Source organism: Sinohyriopsis cumingii, chromosome 2, assembly GCF_028554795.1.
Source record: "Sinohyriopsis cumingii isolate HCF-2022 chromosome 2, ASM2855479v2, whole genome shotgun sequence".
NCBI classification, from domain to species: Eukaryota; Metazoa; Mollusca; class Bivalvia; order Unionida; family Unionidae; genus Sinohyriopsis; species Sinohyriopsis cumingii.
Window position 1 is genome coordinate 120,428,716 of NC_142962.1, and position 16,751 is coordinate 120,445,466.

Sequence of the window (16,751 nt, forward strand, 5' to 3'; positions counted from 1 at the left end):
AGGGGAAATCTGGGTCTATGCTGTCTGCAGTGATGGGAAATCTGTACCTAAGCTGTCGGCAATGATGGGAACTCTGGGACAATCCTTTTGAAAATGGATGAATGCATTATTCAAAATGAATGACTTTGACAATCCTTCTGAAAGTGGATGAATACATTATTCCGAATTACTGACTGTGACAATCCTTTTGAAATTACCTTTAGTTCCTGCTATTGGTCCTATATACAGAACTGTACCAAAGTATCCATCACTTTCAATTCTATCTCCAATTTTTATCTCTGTTCCATCATCTCTTAAAAGCTCTGAAATGCAAAAATTAAACTGCTTCTTTAAAACTGCTACACAAAGCAAACATCAAAGGCATCTTTACTTGGAAGACTGAGGGATTAAACAGTTTGTTAATGACTGAAGCAGTAATAAGTTGCTTTTTTGTACTTTAAAAATATCAAATATCTATCCATTTAAATCATGTTGAGAATGTTGGATATACTCCACATATGTCTTTCAAAGTATTGGGAACATGCGCAAACAAAGTTATGATTTGTTGTTTTGTTAATACATCTCAATGCAAGTCCAGTGACATATCATTTCAGTCAGAATAAAAGTTTTGTCAATCTTTTTGATCTACACATTTTTTTTAAATGTCAGTAGTGACAATTAATATAAGAGCTTAGGATACAGTTTTCTGCCGTAGAAAAATCCATTGCCTGGTAATACTGGACAACTAAAAGTTAATACCAGCCAACCATTTTCCCAATATAAAAGCCCAGTCAGGCAACCCTAAAATATTATTAATAAATGAAAATGTTACAAATTCAAATGCAAGTTTGGATATTTTCCAGCAACAAACAACCAATTATTATATTGTCCAAAGGCATACCAACAGCAAGGAGTCTGAATTATCTCCATATAATCAACACATAAGTGTTGGGTGACTGATTTCTATAAAAGACCATGAAAATCCACCAGTCTCAAGTACTCATTATCTGATTAATTAATCAAAGTCCCTTTAATTAATTAATTAATCTAATTAATCAACCAACACTTCATGACAAATCCTTGAAAAAACCACGACTCATGAATGCTCATCTTCAATCAACATAATGACAGGAGGTATTCATTTCTTCTAACTCTGGCATGGTTAACTTAATGCCTATGATATAACATTATGCTTTCTCATTGGTCTTTAGAAGAAATGGGCATTTCACTGTAAAACCATGTGACAGTATTGTACTGCAAAAAAAGGTAATATTCTTATTTCAGTACAAAAATTTAATAAACTTGAATGCATAAACTAGTGTCTACCTAGTGTCTACCTGTGACCAGAACTTTTAAAAGTGTCACCTTCTGAACAAAGAGCTAACTGCAAAAATTGTATCAACAAATTCAGCATTAACATTTCATTCCCCAAAATCTCACTAGACCTATAATTTTGGTATGAAAGGAAGCATTACTAATATTTATGACAAAAAAATGTTATTTTAGTGATTTTATTCTTTTCAATATCACCTCTCACCTGAACACACGCGATATGCTATTATGAAAATTAAGTTAATAAAATGTGTGCATGATTGCACAAATCATTTCAGATGAGAAAACATTTAAATTGGCAGAATCTCCACAAAAAACAATTATGATATATTTCTTAACTGAATTTGTTGTTTTTGTGATTTTATTGAAATAAAAAAGTAACTGAAACAGATTTATGATATGGTCCCTGGTCCTGGTAATTAAAAGTCTGACACAAGTGTATATTTTATTTGTGGCCTGAAATAGGGGACCCAGGTGGCTGAGTGGTCCAAGGTGCTCGCCTTTACAGATCACTGACATCTCACCTACCCATGTGGGTTTGAGTCTTGGGCTTGGTCAACATGGGTATATGAGAAAGCTTGCCAGTAGCTTCCTGTGGGTCGGTGATTCTTGCTAGGGATTTCCCAGGTTCTTCCTCCACCAAATAAAACTGACTGCCATGCTTAGCCTATAATGTGCTGAAAAATGGTGTTAAACCCATAACAATTAACCAAACAATGACATGAAATTGAAGTATAAAAAAAAGAAAATGTCCATAGGAATAACACAAGCTCAAATTATATACACCAGTACTACTATTAATAGTAAAATGGTCATCAGTCCTTTTTAATGGAAATGCGTAACAAGTCTCTACAGGAATTCATATGAGATCTTTGATATAATGACAGACCATATGAGATCTTTGATATAATGACAGACAAAAGTGTACAGACAGGTGTGACATTTTCTGTTAGAAGAACTGATGATTAGTTACAAGTGTTTTGTGCAGTTAGGACTAACTTGTCTTAATCCATTTATTCCTTTTTCAATCAGTAAGCCCTCACAAAAATCCTTACTAGCTATTTGGATAGGGGAAGTCAACATCCCAACATAATGCGTCCAGCTGATATTTAACATGTGGTAGCAAAGTGACTAACAGCAAATAACTGCATCAGTTGCACTGCTGTTTAAAATGGTGTACAGATTTATAAAGTTTTATGTGGATCTGTTGTTACTGATCAGAGGCGGTTCTTTATCATTATAACTTGTGCAAATTTACAACAAACAAACTTTTATGATAACTTTCATAATTAAATCAGCATCCTCTATATATATGTTTATTGAAATCCAAGTATTAGGATTTCTATCTCATATATACATGTATGCAAGTTTACCCTAACAGAAAAGTTTCAATCATCCATTGAGAGAATCTTGTTACTTAATTTCTTCTGATCATTTTTTTGTTATTTATTTGGTAATGGTAAGAACAATAATAAATTGAAAATATACCTTCTCATGTAACTTTATGTCTTTTGCCTCTGATTATTTGCACTGCTAGAGAAATAAGTTAAGAGGGATGCACAACAATTTTGAAGTTTCAAAAACTACATTGAATGATTGAGGTTCTTGATATTCACACTGACCATAAGTTTTAAAAAAATAAGCCATAGGCTAAATCTTTTCTTTTCACTACAAGTACACAATTTTGTTATAATACCATCATGAATTTTCTAATTTTTATTCTTTTAGCCTTTCAGACAAAATATGTACCGAACCAAAATTATGATAAATATTAGAAAGACTTTAGGAATGCTATGTCAAACTTTCTTAAGTAATTTTTCCAATAAACTTATGATAGCTTTGTACTACTGAAGATGCATATGTACTGTGGTGTAACAGGCAAAGCAGACTAGTGTGATGTGCATAAAAACAAGTGAAATAGTACAAGAGCTTTTTGGGGGCCCCGAGTGGCCAAGTGGTCTAAAGCGCTCTCCGTCAGGGATCAATGCCATCTCACCTCTCTCTGTGTGGGTTTGAGTCACGGACTTGGCCGATGTGGATATGTGAGAAAGCTTGCTGGTAGCTTCTCGTGGGTCAGTGGTTCTTTCCGGGTTCTTCCACCACCATTAATACTGGCCGCCATGTATAGCCTATCTTGTGCTGAAAAATGGCGTCAAACCCTATAACATCAACAACAAGAGCTTTCCGACAAGAGGTTGTCTGGTTGAAGCAGGTAGGAACATATAAATGTCATTTGATAAGCATGCTTTACTAAAGTAGCTGATTTTTCAAATGTAATCAGGGGTGTCACTATGAAAGGAGTATACTTTTGACCAGGTGAAAGGAAATGCTTAAGTGCATCAATACTGAGAACTATAGGAATGAGTGGGGCCAGTGAATGTATGACACAGTCACAGGACAAAAAGCCACAGTTTAATTTCTACACTATCATGAGAAGTGTAGGTCAAAAAATGACAGGGCGTAAAGACCTCCTTTAAATTTTGTAAAGTTGTAGAAATTTACATGATACAATTATTTGCAACTTTTCATTGAGATATTAACATAATAAACAAAACATCAGCTCGATGAAATTATGTTGTAAAGATATTTTATAATAGTTTGCAACAAAAACAAAATGAGAGTATATATATAGTACCATGCATGTGAAATTGCCTGACAGTCTAATGCCAGCTAATTGCACAGTGACCTGTGGTGAAAAATAAGTAGCCAGTTCATCAGATGGATTTTGGTAAATTTAGTCTACTGATTGTGTATCATGTGATATTTCAAGAAATAATAGAAACCATGTGACATATGAATAATGGCAACTGTTTCTGAAGACCACTCAGGAATCTGTTTGAGATGAAAAATTAATAACTAACATGCAGTTTGCATTTTAAAATAATCATTTGCAACTCACTGCAACTCCAACTGAAAACTCTTTTATGTATATGCAATGTCTGATGACACACTACTTCTCATTCCCAAAGTAGAGTAGAGGTATTCTGAAGATTCAAAGCCACCAGGAACTAAAACCAAACATGGCCAAGGAAAACAGTTCTGTTGAAAAGGAATATGGCACTATCAAACAAAAGCAACGTTTAAAAAATAGTTGTTACCAAATTTGAATATAGAAACAGGATGCACAATAAGACAATTACAATGCTGTTAGCTGTTAGCTGATGTGGGTGCATTTGATCCATCTCCAGCAATCCACTGTAAGAACTCATCATCCCACAGACCTAATTTCTTGGACAGCTGCACTTTGGATACCAGATCCTCGTCTTTGGAGACTGGGTCTAGTTCTTACAGTACTCTCACACTGCACCAACATGTCATGAACATATGCAAGGCTGCATATCTTGAGCTGAGATGCATCAGCTCAATTCACAAAAATCTTTTAGTGGATGCCACTAAAACACTTGTGTGTTCATTAGTACTTTCAAGACTGGACTATTGTAACTCAATTTTGTCTGGTTCATCTCAATATCTACTCCAAAAACTTCAAAAAGTTCAAAACACAGCTGCTCGGATCATACTTAGAGTACCACGATCAGAGCACACCTCTCTGCTGCTCTGTACCCTACACTGGCTATCCATTCGATCCACAGTCAAACACAAAATTTGTTCTCTGTGCTACGTTTCACTGACGGACTCCAGCCCAACATACCTATCTGACCTCACCCATGTGTACACACCAGCAAGATACTTACACTCCTCTTCTGTCAATCGTATACTCATTATTCCCACTACAAAAATTAAGTCATATGGACAACAGTCTTTTGCATACCAGGGCCTAACAACATGGAATGAATTGCCCACTGAACTTAGACACAAAGCCACAGTGATCCCATTCAAGAGTTCTTTAAAAACTCACTTATTTCGACTGCAAGAACAAACTTAAAAGACCTAATAATGTTCCATACCTTAAATATTTTCAGCATGTTTTTTTAATGTTTTTTAATTTCATGGTGTTTTTTTGTTGTTGCAATAATATCATTATATATGTTTTTTATGTTATAGGTGTCATCTAATGTTGTAAAGCGCTTAGAGCTTCTAAAGATTAGATGGTATACAAAGTCCTCAATATTATTATTATTATTACCATTAATATTATACATTTGACTATGTAATATAACTATCTTATTTTGTATTTTTATATATTTTCTATGTTTCATTATCTAAATCATAATGCTTATGGCTGATATTCATATCTAGCAGTATTTACCATTGAGTCATAACTATATCTAACCTTTATGTATGATGAAATGTGGACAAGTTGGTTATGGTCAGGATCAGTAACATCTCCAGGTTACCTGTCATGTGGGCTTGCATGATTTCCTGGCAAGTTTCACTGATGATACAGTATTAACAAAATACTCACATCAGTGTAATTGTTACTACTAATGCAACTCTATAAAAATAAAAAAGAAAACTCAATACAGTAGTGCCTCAATCGTAAACTAACACCCCACCGAAAATAGGTGGCACCAAGCAACTCCGAGAGATTTCTGAAACGGGTAAACAAAAGATAGTACAACACAAATAATAGCCCACTGTGACCACAATTATTAGTTAAAAATTCACGGTGGATTTCAATTTTTTTTATACAACAGATGATCTTAAATCTACGCATTAAGGAAAAAGCATAACTACCTTGATCGGCCATGATATTTACCAATCTGATCACAAACATTCAAACGCTTCTGTCTTATTCAAAATTCTGTATACGTCTTTCTCACCGTTCATTATAATCATATAAACATTTCCGCAGTAAAAATGGAATCTGAAACACGATTTCCATAACCTTTCGTCATAGAAACAACCATCTTAACAAATTTAAATTTAGATCTAAGCCTTGTGAAGTATGGAATTAGGTTCAACAGATCAACGAAAGATAACGCTAGCTGTGGCCATTATTTTCTTATGTTCGCTTGTTTACTATATCAAGTCTGAAAGAGAAATTGCTGTGGCCAACAGAGAGTTAACAACATGGATGCATGACAACAACCTGAAGCGATATATGAAAGAATTTAATGAAGCGGGTAAATTTTGTAAAATAGTATAATTTCTGGTATTTCCTGACAAAACTCACCCATTAAACCAATAAAAACTCATTTGTTTAAGACTTCAAAACTTATTATAGTACAAGTCACACAGGTCATGTAGGCATTAGCACCATTTCAGTAACGGGTGTCATTTTTAAGAATTTGATTCAACATAGCTTTAGATGGCAATCATTCATCTAATTTGGATTCATATATATCCATATTCCTTTGGAAGGTCATTATTTAGATGCCCCAAGAGGTGCATACGGCAAAATCAATGTTAAAGTATGTGAACATGTTTGGACAAAATGAACCAACAAGTGTGATCCAGTACAATCAGGTTTGAATGTCGTGCACTGTGAAGTCACAGTGAAAGCTATGCATATTGATAAACAAATTCCTACTACCCTCGATTGTAACGATGACACTTGACGCGGTCTTATTTTGAACAAAGTTTAGTACATGGCCATCATTGTAAAAGTCCATAGTGATAGATAATTTTCATCTGGAAGTTTCTTGATGGCAGTTAAGGTGCAGCGCATTCAATAATCAGAATTGAGTAGACTTTTGTTAAAGACAGTTAGTGTTAAATTTTAAAAAAACAATATATATTGAATTTAAAATGAGTAAATGCATACATTACCCATGTGACTTCTACTTTAAATGTAACACTCTGGATAAAACTGCTGTTTGCACAGAGTGATTTAAATTCTCATGCATATCTGATTCAGTCTTCACTCACTGTACTTCTTATTCTAATCCAGATGAGCAGTGTAAGGTCTGACATTATTGTCCTTGAATCAATTTACTGTTCAGCTCTGAATTTGACAGGCTAACTTAATTAGATTATCGATATTAACTCTTTATCAGAAATAAACCTTGAAACTATGCATTGTACTATTATTTAACATTAGTGGAACTCCCAGTAAGCAGTTTACATTTTGCATCCATTTTCAAAGCAGTGCTCTCTCCCTTTTCATAAATTTCTCACTGGGTTGAAAAACCATGAACTTTAAAGATTTACTAGTCTTTCAGAACTTGATTTACTTTTCATATCTTGTAAGATTTTGAGCTGGCTTCAATGACCAGCTACATCCTATTTGTATTGATCTGACCATACAATTTTTAGCATTAGCAGCTGCCAATTTTTAGTGCTTTTTGACACACTCATTTGATTTGTCAACTAGGTATACATTACACAGAAATTTTATTGACTATTTTCTACTCATGCATGTGCAGGTACCACTGATTTAAACACTACTATTCTGTAGTGTCCAGGTGTATCCAGGCCCATATTACACTGTGGATTGGGTACATGTAGACCAACAGGTTTCACTCTGCCTGTTTTTTTTAATTTTTTTATGTGACTATTGGCAGAGAACAGTTGCCTAAGGCATGATTTGTGTGTGTGTATCAGTGTTGATATTCAGATGGGTTGTTGGGCTGCTGGCTACTGATTAAATAAATTTATTGTGACTGACCTTTGTGTGCAGATGTTAAGAATGATCCCTCTTCTTTTTAACTGACATTAATTCATTGAGAACACTCACTTTTTTAGTATTAATCCCTGTTTGAACAGAATACCAGTGTATCCAGCAGCAATTGATCTCATATTTTAATTGCTGACACATGGTGTGGAAAGCAGCATCACTCCAAGGCAAGAGCAACATGTCATAACCAAATCACACATTGCATAGAGTGAGATCACGTCTATTTTCACCTCTTCAACAATGTCAGGATGAATTAACAGCACTAACTCTCTCATCCTGGATTAAGTGGATTATTCACTCTGCATATCAAGAAATAACCCCGACTCACATGAATTTGTTACACATTTCAGCTCATGAGGTTAGAGCAGCTGCCACAAGCACCCCTTTGACTGGAATTATTTTCGAACTGGTATTATCGATGCCATGGGATGGATATCTAAGTCCACATTCTTCAGTTTTTACCTTAGAGATCTTTCATCCCAAAGAGCTCAACTTGATCTGGTTTGGCCTATAGCTGCAGTGTAACAGGCCACTTTCCCGGGTTGTTCAACAGCTTCATAAGATGTGGCTTCACAACTTCCACTGGATTTGCAGGAGGGAACATTTTATCCCTTTCTGAAGCTGCTCTCTGACAGATGGAGTCTTCTCTAGTCGGCTTACATAGGAGCTGTCTCACATACCTTAAGGGATCAGAATTCTCATCTCTGCAGTAAGGGGCTGTAACTCCCTCCACCTATTAACAATTCTTCTAATTTATTATGATTGGATAATGTATTTCAAGAAGAAACTAATTTTTTCTAGTAAAATATGTTTCTTAATGAATACTTACACAATCCTAATTCACATACACCCTCCCAGCCTTCCCCCAGTTACATCCATATAGAGAGCATACCTTACACTCCAGTAGTAACTGAAATATTCACTGGTTTTGCTGCCAATCCCTGTATCAAGGAGAAATCACTCTGCCTGACCACCTAGGTGGGCAGATAACTTTTAGCTCTTGTATATTTTCTGTTAGTATTGATGCCCTTTTCCTAGTAGTGTTACATATCCTTTAGCAGTGATGTCCTTTCCCTAGTAGTGTTACCTTCCCGTTAGTAGTGATGCCCTTTCCCTAGTAGTGTTACATTTCCTTTAGTAGTGATGCCTTTTCACTAGTAGTTACATTTGCTTTAGTAGTTATGCCCTTTCCCTAGTATTATCTTTCCTTTAGCAGTGATGCCCTTTCCTTTAGTAGTGATGTCCTTTCCCTAGTAGTGTTAACTTTCCTTTAGTATTGATGCCCTTTCCAAAGTAGTATTACCTTTCCTTTATTAGTGATGCCCTTTCCTTTAGTAGTGATGTCCTTTCCCTAGTAGTGTTAACTTTCCTTTAATAGTGATGCCCTTTCCAAAGTAGTATTACCTTTCCTTTATTAGTAGTGCCCTTTCCTTTAATAGTGATGCCCTTTCCAAAGTAGTATTACCTTTCCTTTATTAGTAATGCCCTTTCCTTTAGCAGTGATGTCCTTTCCCTAGTAGTGTTAACTTTCCTTTAGTAGTAATGCCCTTTCATTTAGCAGTGATGTACTTTCCCTAGTAGTGTTACCTTTCCTTTAGTATTGATGCCATTTCCCTAGTAGGATTACCTTTCCTTTAGTAGTGATGCCTTTTCCTTTTGTAGTTATGAATTTTCCCTTGTGTGTTATTTTTCCTTTAGGAGTGATGCCCTTTCCTAGAAATGATGACTTTTCTATAGTAGTGTTACCTTTCCTTTAGTAGTGATACCCCTTTGATGCTGTTTCCATCTGCTTGCTGCAAATTTAAAAATTTAAATTTTCTTAAGGATGATCATTATATAACCTGAATGCCCTCTCAGAAGTGCAAGATACACTCAGAGCCCTTGTATCAATTAAAGCCTGAAATACTTGTCTGCCTGCTGAATTTTAATAATTAACATACTTGTTACTAAAGTGCTATTATATGCAAATTATAATTCCTTTCCCTTTCTGCTCCTCATGTTCAACAACCTTATAAGGCTTTAACTGCCTTGTCCTGTGGATATGAGTACCAGTATGAGGCCTGAGAATCGATGCATCCCCTACCTTTTCTTTTGAAAGTGTTTATGGAGCAGTTGATATTAAACCTTGATATGCCTAATTTTGTTGTGTTGAAAGCATTTTATGTTACAAATTCCACATCGGATGCTTTATGCTGTACCCACCACATATGTTATGTGGGCATCTTGTCTTTCTTGAATCCATCATGTTTTCCTTCCCCTTGCTGCTCTTTTCTTTATTTAGGGATTAAGTTACTCTATGTTCTTAAATTTCAGCTTTTAAGTTCAAGATATCTCCTTTGAGTTTCTTCATCTTGACCTCCTCCAAGGAATGACCCATGCTCTGTGTATAGTATTATTGTCTTTGCCTCCTTGGATAAAACAAATCATCTGAAACTTGGATTGATTGCAGTGGCAGAGATATCTTATGCTAATTTTCCCAGGTTCATCTCTTTCATTTTTCTGTTCTCCATATAATATTGCTTTCTATCTCTTCTCTACAGCAATGAATATAGATCTCTCACTCAATTTTGATGTGACACCTCAAATGGGAAGAACCTTTCCAAAAATGGTTGTGAAAACATAATATCATTATGAATTTTCTCTGAGAGTAAGTAAAAGCCAGTTTTCTGCTTCATCAAATATACACAGTGCAATTTGTCCTGTTTTTTTGTACTCATTTAGCTTGACCTTACAATTGTTTTAGATCTTCAGAACCACACTTTTGCACTATCCTAGTCTCCTTAGAAGAATGGTAATGTAATGATTTGTCTTCCCGAAGCCATTTGATTAAAAATATAGTTCCAACTATGCTGAAAAATCAGGAACAGTCAGCTACCACGATTCTCCACCACATCAGTCTTCAGATAACTGTCTCAAACTTCACTTGCTGTTCTAACTTCAGCCCTTATTCAACTCTCTGTCTGTCTTTCTCTCTGTCTCTCTCTTTCTCTGTCTGTCTGTCTGTCTCTCATAATAAAGAATATGTCAGGCTAACTAGTATCATTGCAGGGCAGGTCCTATAGAACAACCCAGTATATAAATGCTGGCCAAGCATATTTCTAGCAAAATCATGACTAGTCTCCCATTCTCAACACTGTCAAATATATATCCCATTTATTATCTTTTAAAGGATCATATTGGCAGTGGTTCAGTATGTGTGTGTGTGCGTATATATATATATATATATATATATATATATATATATATATATATATATATATATATATATAATGAGGACTTTGTATAGCGCCTAATCTTTAGAAGCTCTAAGCGCTTTACAACATTCGACAACACCTATAAGATAAGAAACATAATAATATTACTACAAAAACAAACAACACAAAATTAGAAAAACATTAAAAAATAAAAAACATGCTGAGAATATTTCAGGTAGGAAACATTATTAGGTCTTTAAGTTTGTTCTTGCAGTCGAAATAAGTGAGTTTTGAGTTCAAGTTTTTGAAAAAACCACTTTTGTTCTAAAACAATGCCAACTAATTTCCTGTTTAATTTAATATAGAATGACAGTATGTGCATCTATATATATATATGCTCATGTCTCCATCAGGCCAACACATTACTTGTAAATGCAATAACATTAATACCAGTCATGATACAGTGATAAATTTGCATTGAGATTTCCTTAGTTAACGGTGTAAAACAAGGGTTATGGGATATAGAATAGTCCCGATGTGGACTCAGCTAAGATAGTCTTAGACTTTATAAATGAGTGCAGTTTACATTAAAATAAATTGAACTTTGCATTTTAAGGAATTTACCCTTTTTTGGCATGGTTTCAAGTGCATTTTAGGGATACCTAAACTTGGTTGGCACAGTATAGCCATGCCTATGTTGATTGATGATATGCTGTTTTAAACCACACACACACACACACACACACACACACACACACACTGCTCATTATGCTTTCATTTTCATTTTGGTACATTTCTCAAATATCACATGTTGCACATTGTTGGCCTTGGAGACTGGAGTTTGTGGGAGGGGGTCCTTGAAGTAAACAAAATATGACATCACCTAGATGGTTTTCTTTGAGGCTATTTATGCATGCAATTTTGATACTTTGCATAATGTAAGAATTGGCATTAAAATGCTCATATTTTTCTGTATGGCTACATGAAAGAAACACAGAAAAGGAGTCAGGAGTGGATGTAAATTTTTACCCGAGTCATAGCTTGTCCAGATTTTGAAAGAACCGCTTTTGTTCTAAAACAATGCCAACTAATTTCCTGTTTAATTTAATACAGAAAGACCGTATGTGTATCTCAGTTAAAGGCTTAGACAACTGTACAAAAATAGCAAAATCTTTGTCATGCATCAGTCTGATTTGTTGCTGCATGCTGTTGCTGGAATCATCAAATGTCAGTTATATCAGTTTTCAATTACTTCAGCTTAAACATGATTTGCAGTTGAAAGGACCTACTTTGTCCTGTTGCATACCTAGTGTACTGTAATTTCAGGGTTGAATTAATCACAGAGGATAATTGTTTTTTTTAAGGTAGAAACTTACAGTAATTTTCTAGAATGAAAAATTACACATCACTGTTTTTTTTCCTGACATGTTGGTAATCCATATGATTGAAAAGGACAATGATTTTACCTGGGCCAAATTTGGCAAGTGCTTGGAAAATTCTAATTCCAGGACACATCTTGATGGTACTGTACATTGTGCATTAATCTTTGCTTTTGATTTGTAGAATGCAAGAGCTTAAATGATGTCTTGCACCTAGATGTGACCGAATCTCCAACCTTCAAGGATGTACCTATGCAAAAAAAGAAAGAGATCCAACAGCTAGTCAACAAAGAAAAGAGAAAAATAGCACTGCAGATATGGCTTCAAACATGGAGCATTCCAGACATGTATTTTTCCAGGTATGACTCAGTCTTCTGGTGTTTTTGCAAGTAGCTTGCTCAAATTAAAAAAGACAAGGCTGGATAAGTTCAGTATTTAACAAAAGATTTTAGTGTTCTATATATATAAAGACGTCATGGTTATAATTTGTAAAAGTAAATGGATTTATTTTTTGCTGATTGCCAGCCATTATGGAGAACACTGGAGATATCCAGCAACTCGTATATCATATTTATTTCTCTTTTTCTCTGCATCAGAAAATACAGAATATACATCTGCCACTGAGGGTTAAACCCAGAATCTTGTCTGCCAAATTCAACCCAGAATCTTGTCTGCCAAATTCAACCCAGAACCTTGTTTGCCAAATTCAAGCAAATAAACCACTACAGACTAGGGGCCCAGAGTGGCCGAGTGGTCTAATGTGCTCTCCGTTACAGATCACTGCCATCTCACCTCTGTCTGCATGGGTTCGAGTCTCGGATTCAGCCAATGTGGTTATGTGAGAAAGCTTGCCAGTAGCTTCTTGTGGGTTGGTGGTCCTTTCCGGGGTTTTCCTGGGTTCTTCCTCCACCATTAATACTGGCTGCCATGTATAGCCTATCGTGTGCTGAAAAATGGCGTTAAACCCTAAAACAACAACAACAACAACACTATAGACTAAAAAGATTAAACCGTATAGGCTATTCAGTTAAGTGGCTTTATAAGCCAGATTTGTTTTACCTATTACTATGAGAATCAACCAAGAATTCCACCCAGATGCATGACACAGGGGGTGGGGGATGCTTATGCACTTAGTACTGAGATTCCATAAACTAACTGGGAGAAAGCACACAGGGGTGGGGGATGCTTATGCACTTGGTACTGAGATTCCATAAACTAACTGGGAGAAAGTACACAGGGGGAGGGGGATGCTTATGCACTTAGAACTGAGATTCCATAAACTAACTGGGAGAAAGCACACAGGGGGTGGGGGATGCTTATGCACTTAGTACTGAGATTCCTTAAACTAACTGGGAGAAAGCACACAGGGGGTGGCGGATGCTTATGCACTTAGTACTGAGATTCCATAAACTAACTGGGAGAAAGCACACAGGGGGTGGGGGATGCTTATGCACTTAGTACTGAGATTCCATAAACTAACTGGGAGAAAGCACACGGGGGTGGGGGATGCTTATGCACTTAGTACTGAGATTCCATAAACTGACTGGGAGAAAGCACAAACTTAATATCATATCCAGGACATATTGAACCAGCATCAGGAATGCAAACCATTTAACCCAAACAAATCTAGACAAGCAAATGCTCTTACATCCCTAGACCACCACTGCAGACGGATTAAACTTTAATAATTGCAACATAACTAATATGAATTTAAAATCTGTAACAGTTTCTACTATTCTGAAAATCATAAAAGTCATTTGGTTTTATATTAGGTTTATTACTGAGTAAAGTAAAACCTCAACGGGCAGTGTCTGGGTTGTCCAGACAATGTTGCCTGCACAGGCAAAAAAAAATGCCCAACAGTTTGATGAAACCCATTTAGTTTTATTTTCATGCCTGTTTTGGTATAGGTCAGATATACTGTATGTGCATGCTTAAAAGTTGGGTCCAACTACAAACAAAATAGATCTAGCTCTCTCATCATGTAATGCACCACCTGATCAGGGTCTAGATTATTTGTTTTATCAATTACCCCTAACAAACTGCAAGTCCCAGATCTGCTGGCACATTCTCTGATGGCAGATCTGGGACTTTGTAGTTTGAAGCTGGATCCTTCTAATAAGTGAGTACAGTCAGTATGAATGACTCCTTCTTACAGCGTTGTCTGCATTAATAGTAGTTAATGTTTTGATGAAAGATTTTCTTTGTTCATAAGTCCCAAACCCCAGGAGAGGAAGTTGTCATGCATTTGCAGTAGAATCTGAAAGTTCTGCCTTTTAAGATCAGTGTGCTGTATGAAACCTCTGACCATCAGGCAGTGTTAATGTCATTGTAAATCTTGGTTAAGTGTTTGGTAAAGTTTTTCATCATAAGTCTCGAAATCTTGGTAGTATAGCATTCATATTTTGACTTAAGAATCCATGGGCACTACCCTTTCAGATTCATGTATTCCTGCCTTCCCTTTTATCCTCAGGAATGATCAAGGTCTTTCAAAAATCACCATTAAGTATTTGTTTAAAGTTTTTTTCTATTGTCATAACTTTTTCTTTCCTGTAATTATTTGAAAAAGATTTCATTAACTTTTCTGCTAAAATTCTTCTTAATATATGTTTTTAAATTTCTTCCCTTGAAAGGACAGCAGAATGAGATGCTCTGTCCTAAAATTTGAATTCATCCCGACCTCCTTCTGATACTCAGTATATCTGCCTTAAATTATGCCAAATCAGAATCACAATGCACCAACAATTTTTTAGACTGTTCCAGTGGCCTAGTGGTTAGAGCGTCTGCCTCGGCAGCGGAAGGTCGTGGGTTCGATCCCCGACTGAGTCATACGAAATACTTACAAAAATGGTACTAACAGCTACCTCATGTGGCGCTCAGCATAAAGAGGTTAGTGTTAGGACTGTTTGGCCTGGTGTCAGGATAATGTGACTGGGTGGGACATCATGCTACAAGTCTGCGGCATGATGCCCTGGTGCTAGAGATCACTATAAACTGTCACACTGCAGACATCGTAGCGATATGACTGAAAAATTGTTAAAGCTATGTTAAAAATTCAAATCACACACACACACACACAACAATTTTAATTGGAAAATATATGCTGAATACCCTTTCAGAACACTTGTTACACCTTGTGGTCTTTTAATGGTAGCACCCTTCTACTCACTGTAACTAATGCTGCAATGCATAAAGTTCGTGTTGCTATAGAAGTTTGCCAATCAAGTAAAGAAGTTTTTCTATTGCTTGAACTGTCATTTGCTTTGATAATCAATCTCCATTTATAAGCTGTTGATGTCTGAAGAACAAAAAACCAATTACAAGTTTCTCTTCAAGGCAAAGTTGCTCACTTTTGGAGCTGACATCAGACTATATGCTATGTTTCAGACAGGAACTTCCTTTGAGTTTCTTGTTTCATTTTTTCTGTTTTTCTTCAGGTTATTGGACCAGAAGGTTGAGTCTCTGGAGCATCTTCAGCATATTTCAGATGAGCTCCTAGAAATGTTGACCATGGGAGATTATTCCTTTTACGATTATCAGCGGATAAAGAAGGCATTGAGGAGTCTACAGAGAGAAGGGAATGATTGGCATTTGCTGGAAAATGAGCTCTTGAGTCACAGAAAACGAGGTGGAGAAGTTGAACCAGTCACACAGAGTCTTCTTGTTGTCATTGTAAAGATTGGTGAGTCTCAAAGTGATAAAAATAGACTATTTTATGTGAAGAACATTAAAATCTGATCTCTGGTATTTCACTTCTAACAGCAGCTTGTTAATGGTGTTATGCAGTCCCTGACTTGAAGGTAAATAGAGAATTCAGAGGAAACCACTAACCATGATGTGGTGACCATTTACATTTTTACATGTTGGAGTCAGGTATCAAGCATTAGATCATGGAGGTGCAAAGGGAGCACATTAACATTATATCGTCCATATCCAGGTAGACAGGCTGAGATTTATGACTGTTACAATAGTCCTTCACTACATAATTTTTAGAATAATGGGTTGCCTCTTTAACTCCAGTATAATCCATATGTAGGGAAATGTCCATATTGCTAAACCTAGCTTGGCACTAGAATTTCACCATAGGTCTGCACTGTGGAATTTTCAATTCCATACCTTGCTGTTGTTGAATATTAGTCATCAACAATTATTTACTAGTATTTTCAATCATAAGTACTTTGTTTTTCTTGTATTTTCTTCACGAACTAACAAGTGTTTATTTCATAAAATTTGAATTTCTTCATGGTTACAGCATTTGTACATCCTCAGAAATGGTATACTAGTAGATATCGGTGACTTTGAAACAATAACATTTTATATTAGTTTATATAATAGTGACATTCAGCCAAA

At 35.8% G+C, this 16,751-nt stretch overlaps 2 protein-coding genes across 2 annotated transcripts in view; one reads left to right on the forward strand and one right to left on the reverse strand.

Annotated features, from left to right (window-relative positions):
* LOC149805703 (tubulin-specific chaperone E-like) overlaps positions 1-6,083 on the reverse strand; it is a 39,998-nt gene extending 33,915 nt beyond the window's left edge. The window contains exons 1-2 of the mRNA XM_089950369.1: positions 5,947-6,083; positions 198-302 (exon numbers count right to left, since the gene is read on the reverse strand). Coding sequence (XP_089806495.1) covers positions 198-302; positions 5,947-5,986 — 145 coding nt within the window. The 5' untranslated portion in view covers positions 5,987-6,083. The remainder of the gene's footprint in view (positions 1-197; positions 303-5,946) is intronic.
* A 71-nt stretch (positions 6,084-6,154) lies between these two features.
* LOC149805704 (apoptosis-resistant E3 ubiquitin protein ligase 1-like) overlaps positions 6,155-16,751 on the forward strand; it is a 109,235-nt gene continuing 98,638 nt past the window's right edge. The window contains exons 1-3 of the mRNA XM_089950364.1: positions 6,155-6,335; positions 12,586-12,760; positions 15,839-16,083. Coding sequence (XP_089806490.1) covers positions 6,158-6,335; positions 12,586-12,760; positions 15,839-16,083 — 598 coding nt within the window. The 5' untranslated portion in view covers positions 6,155-6,157. The remainder of the gene's footprint in view (positions 6,336-12,585; positions 12,761-15,838; positions 16,084-16,751) is intronic.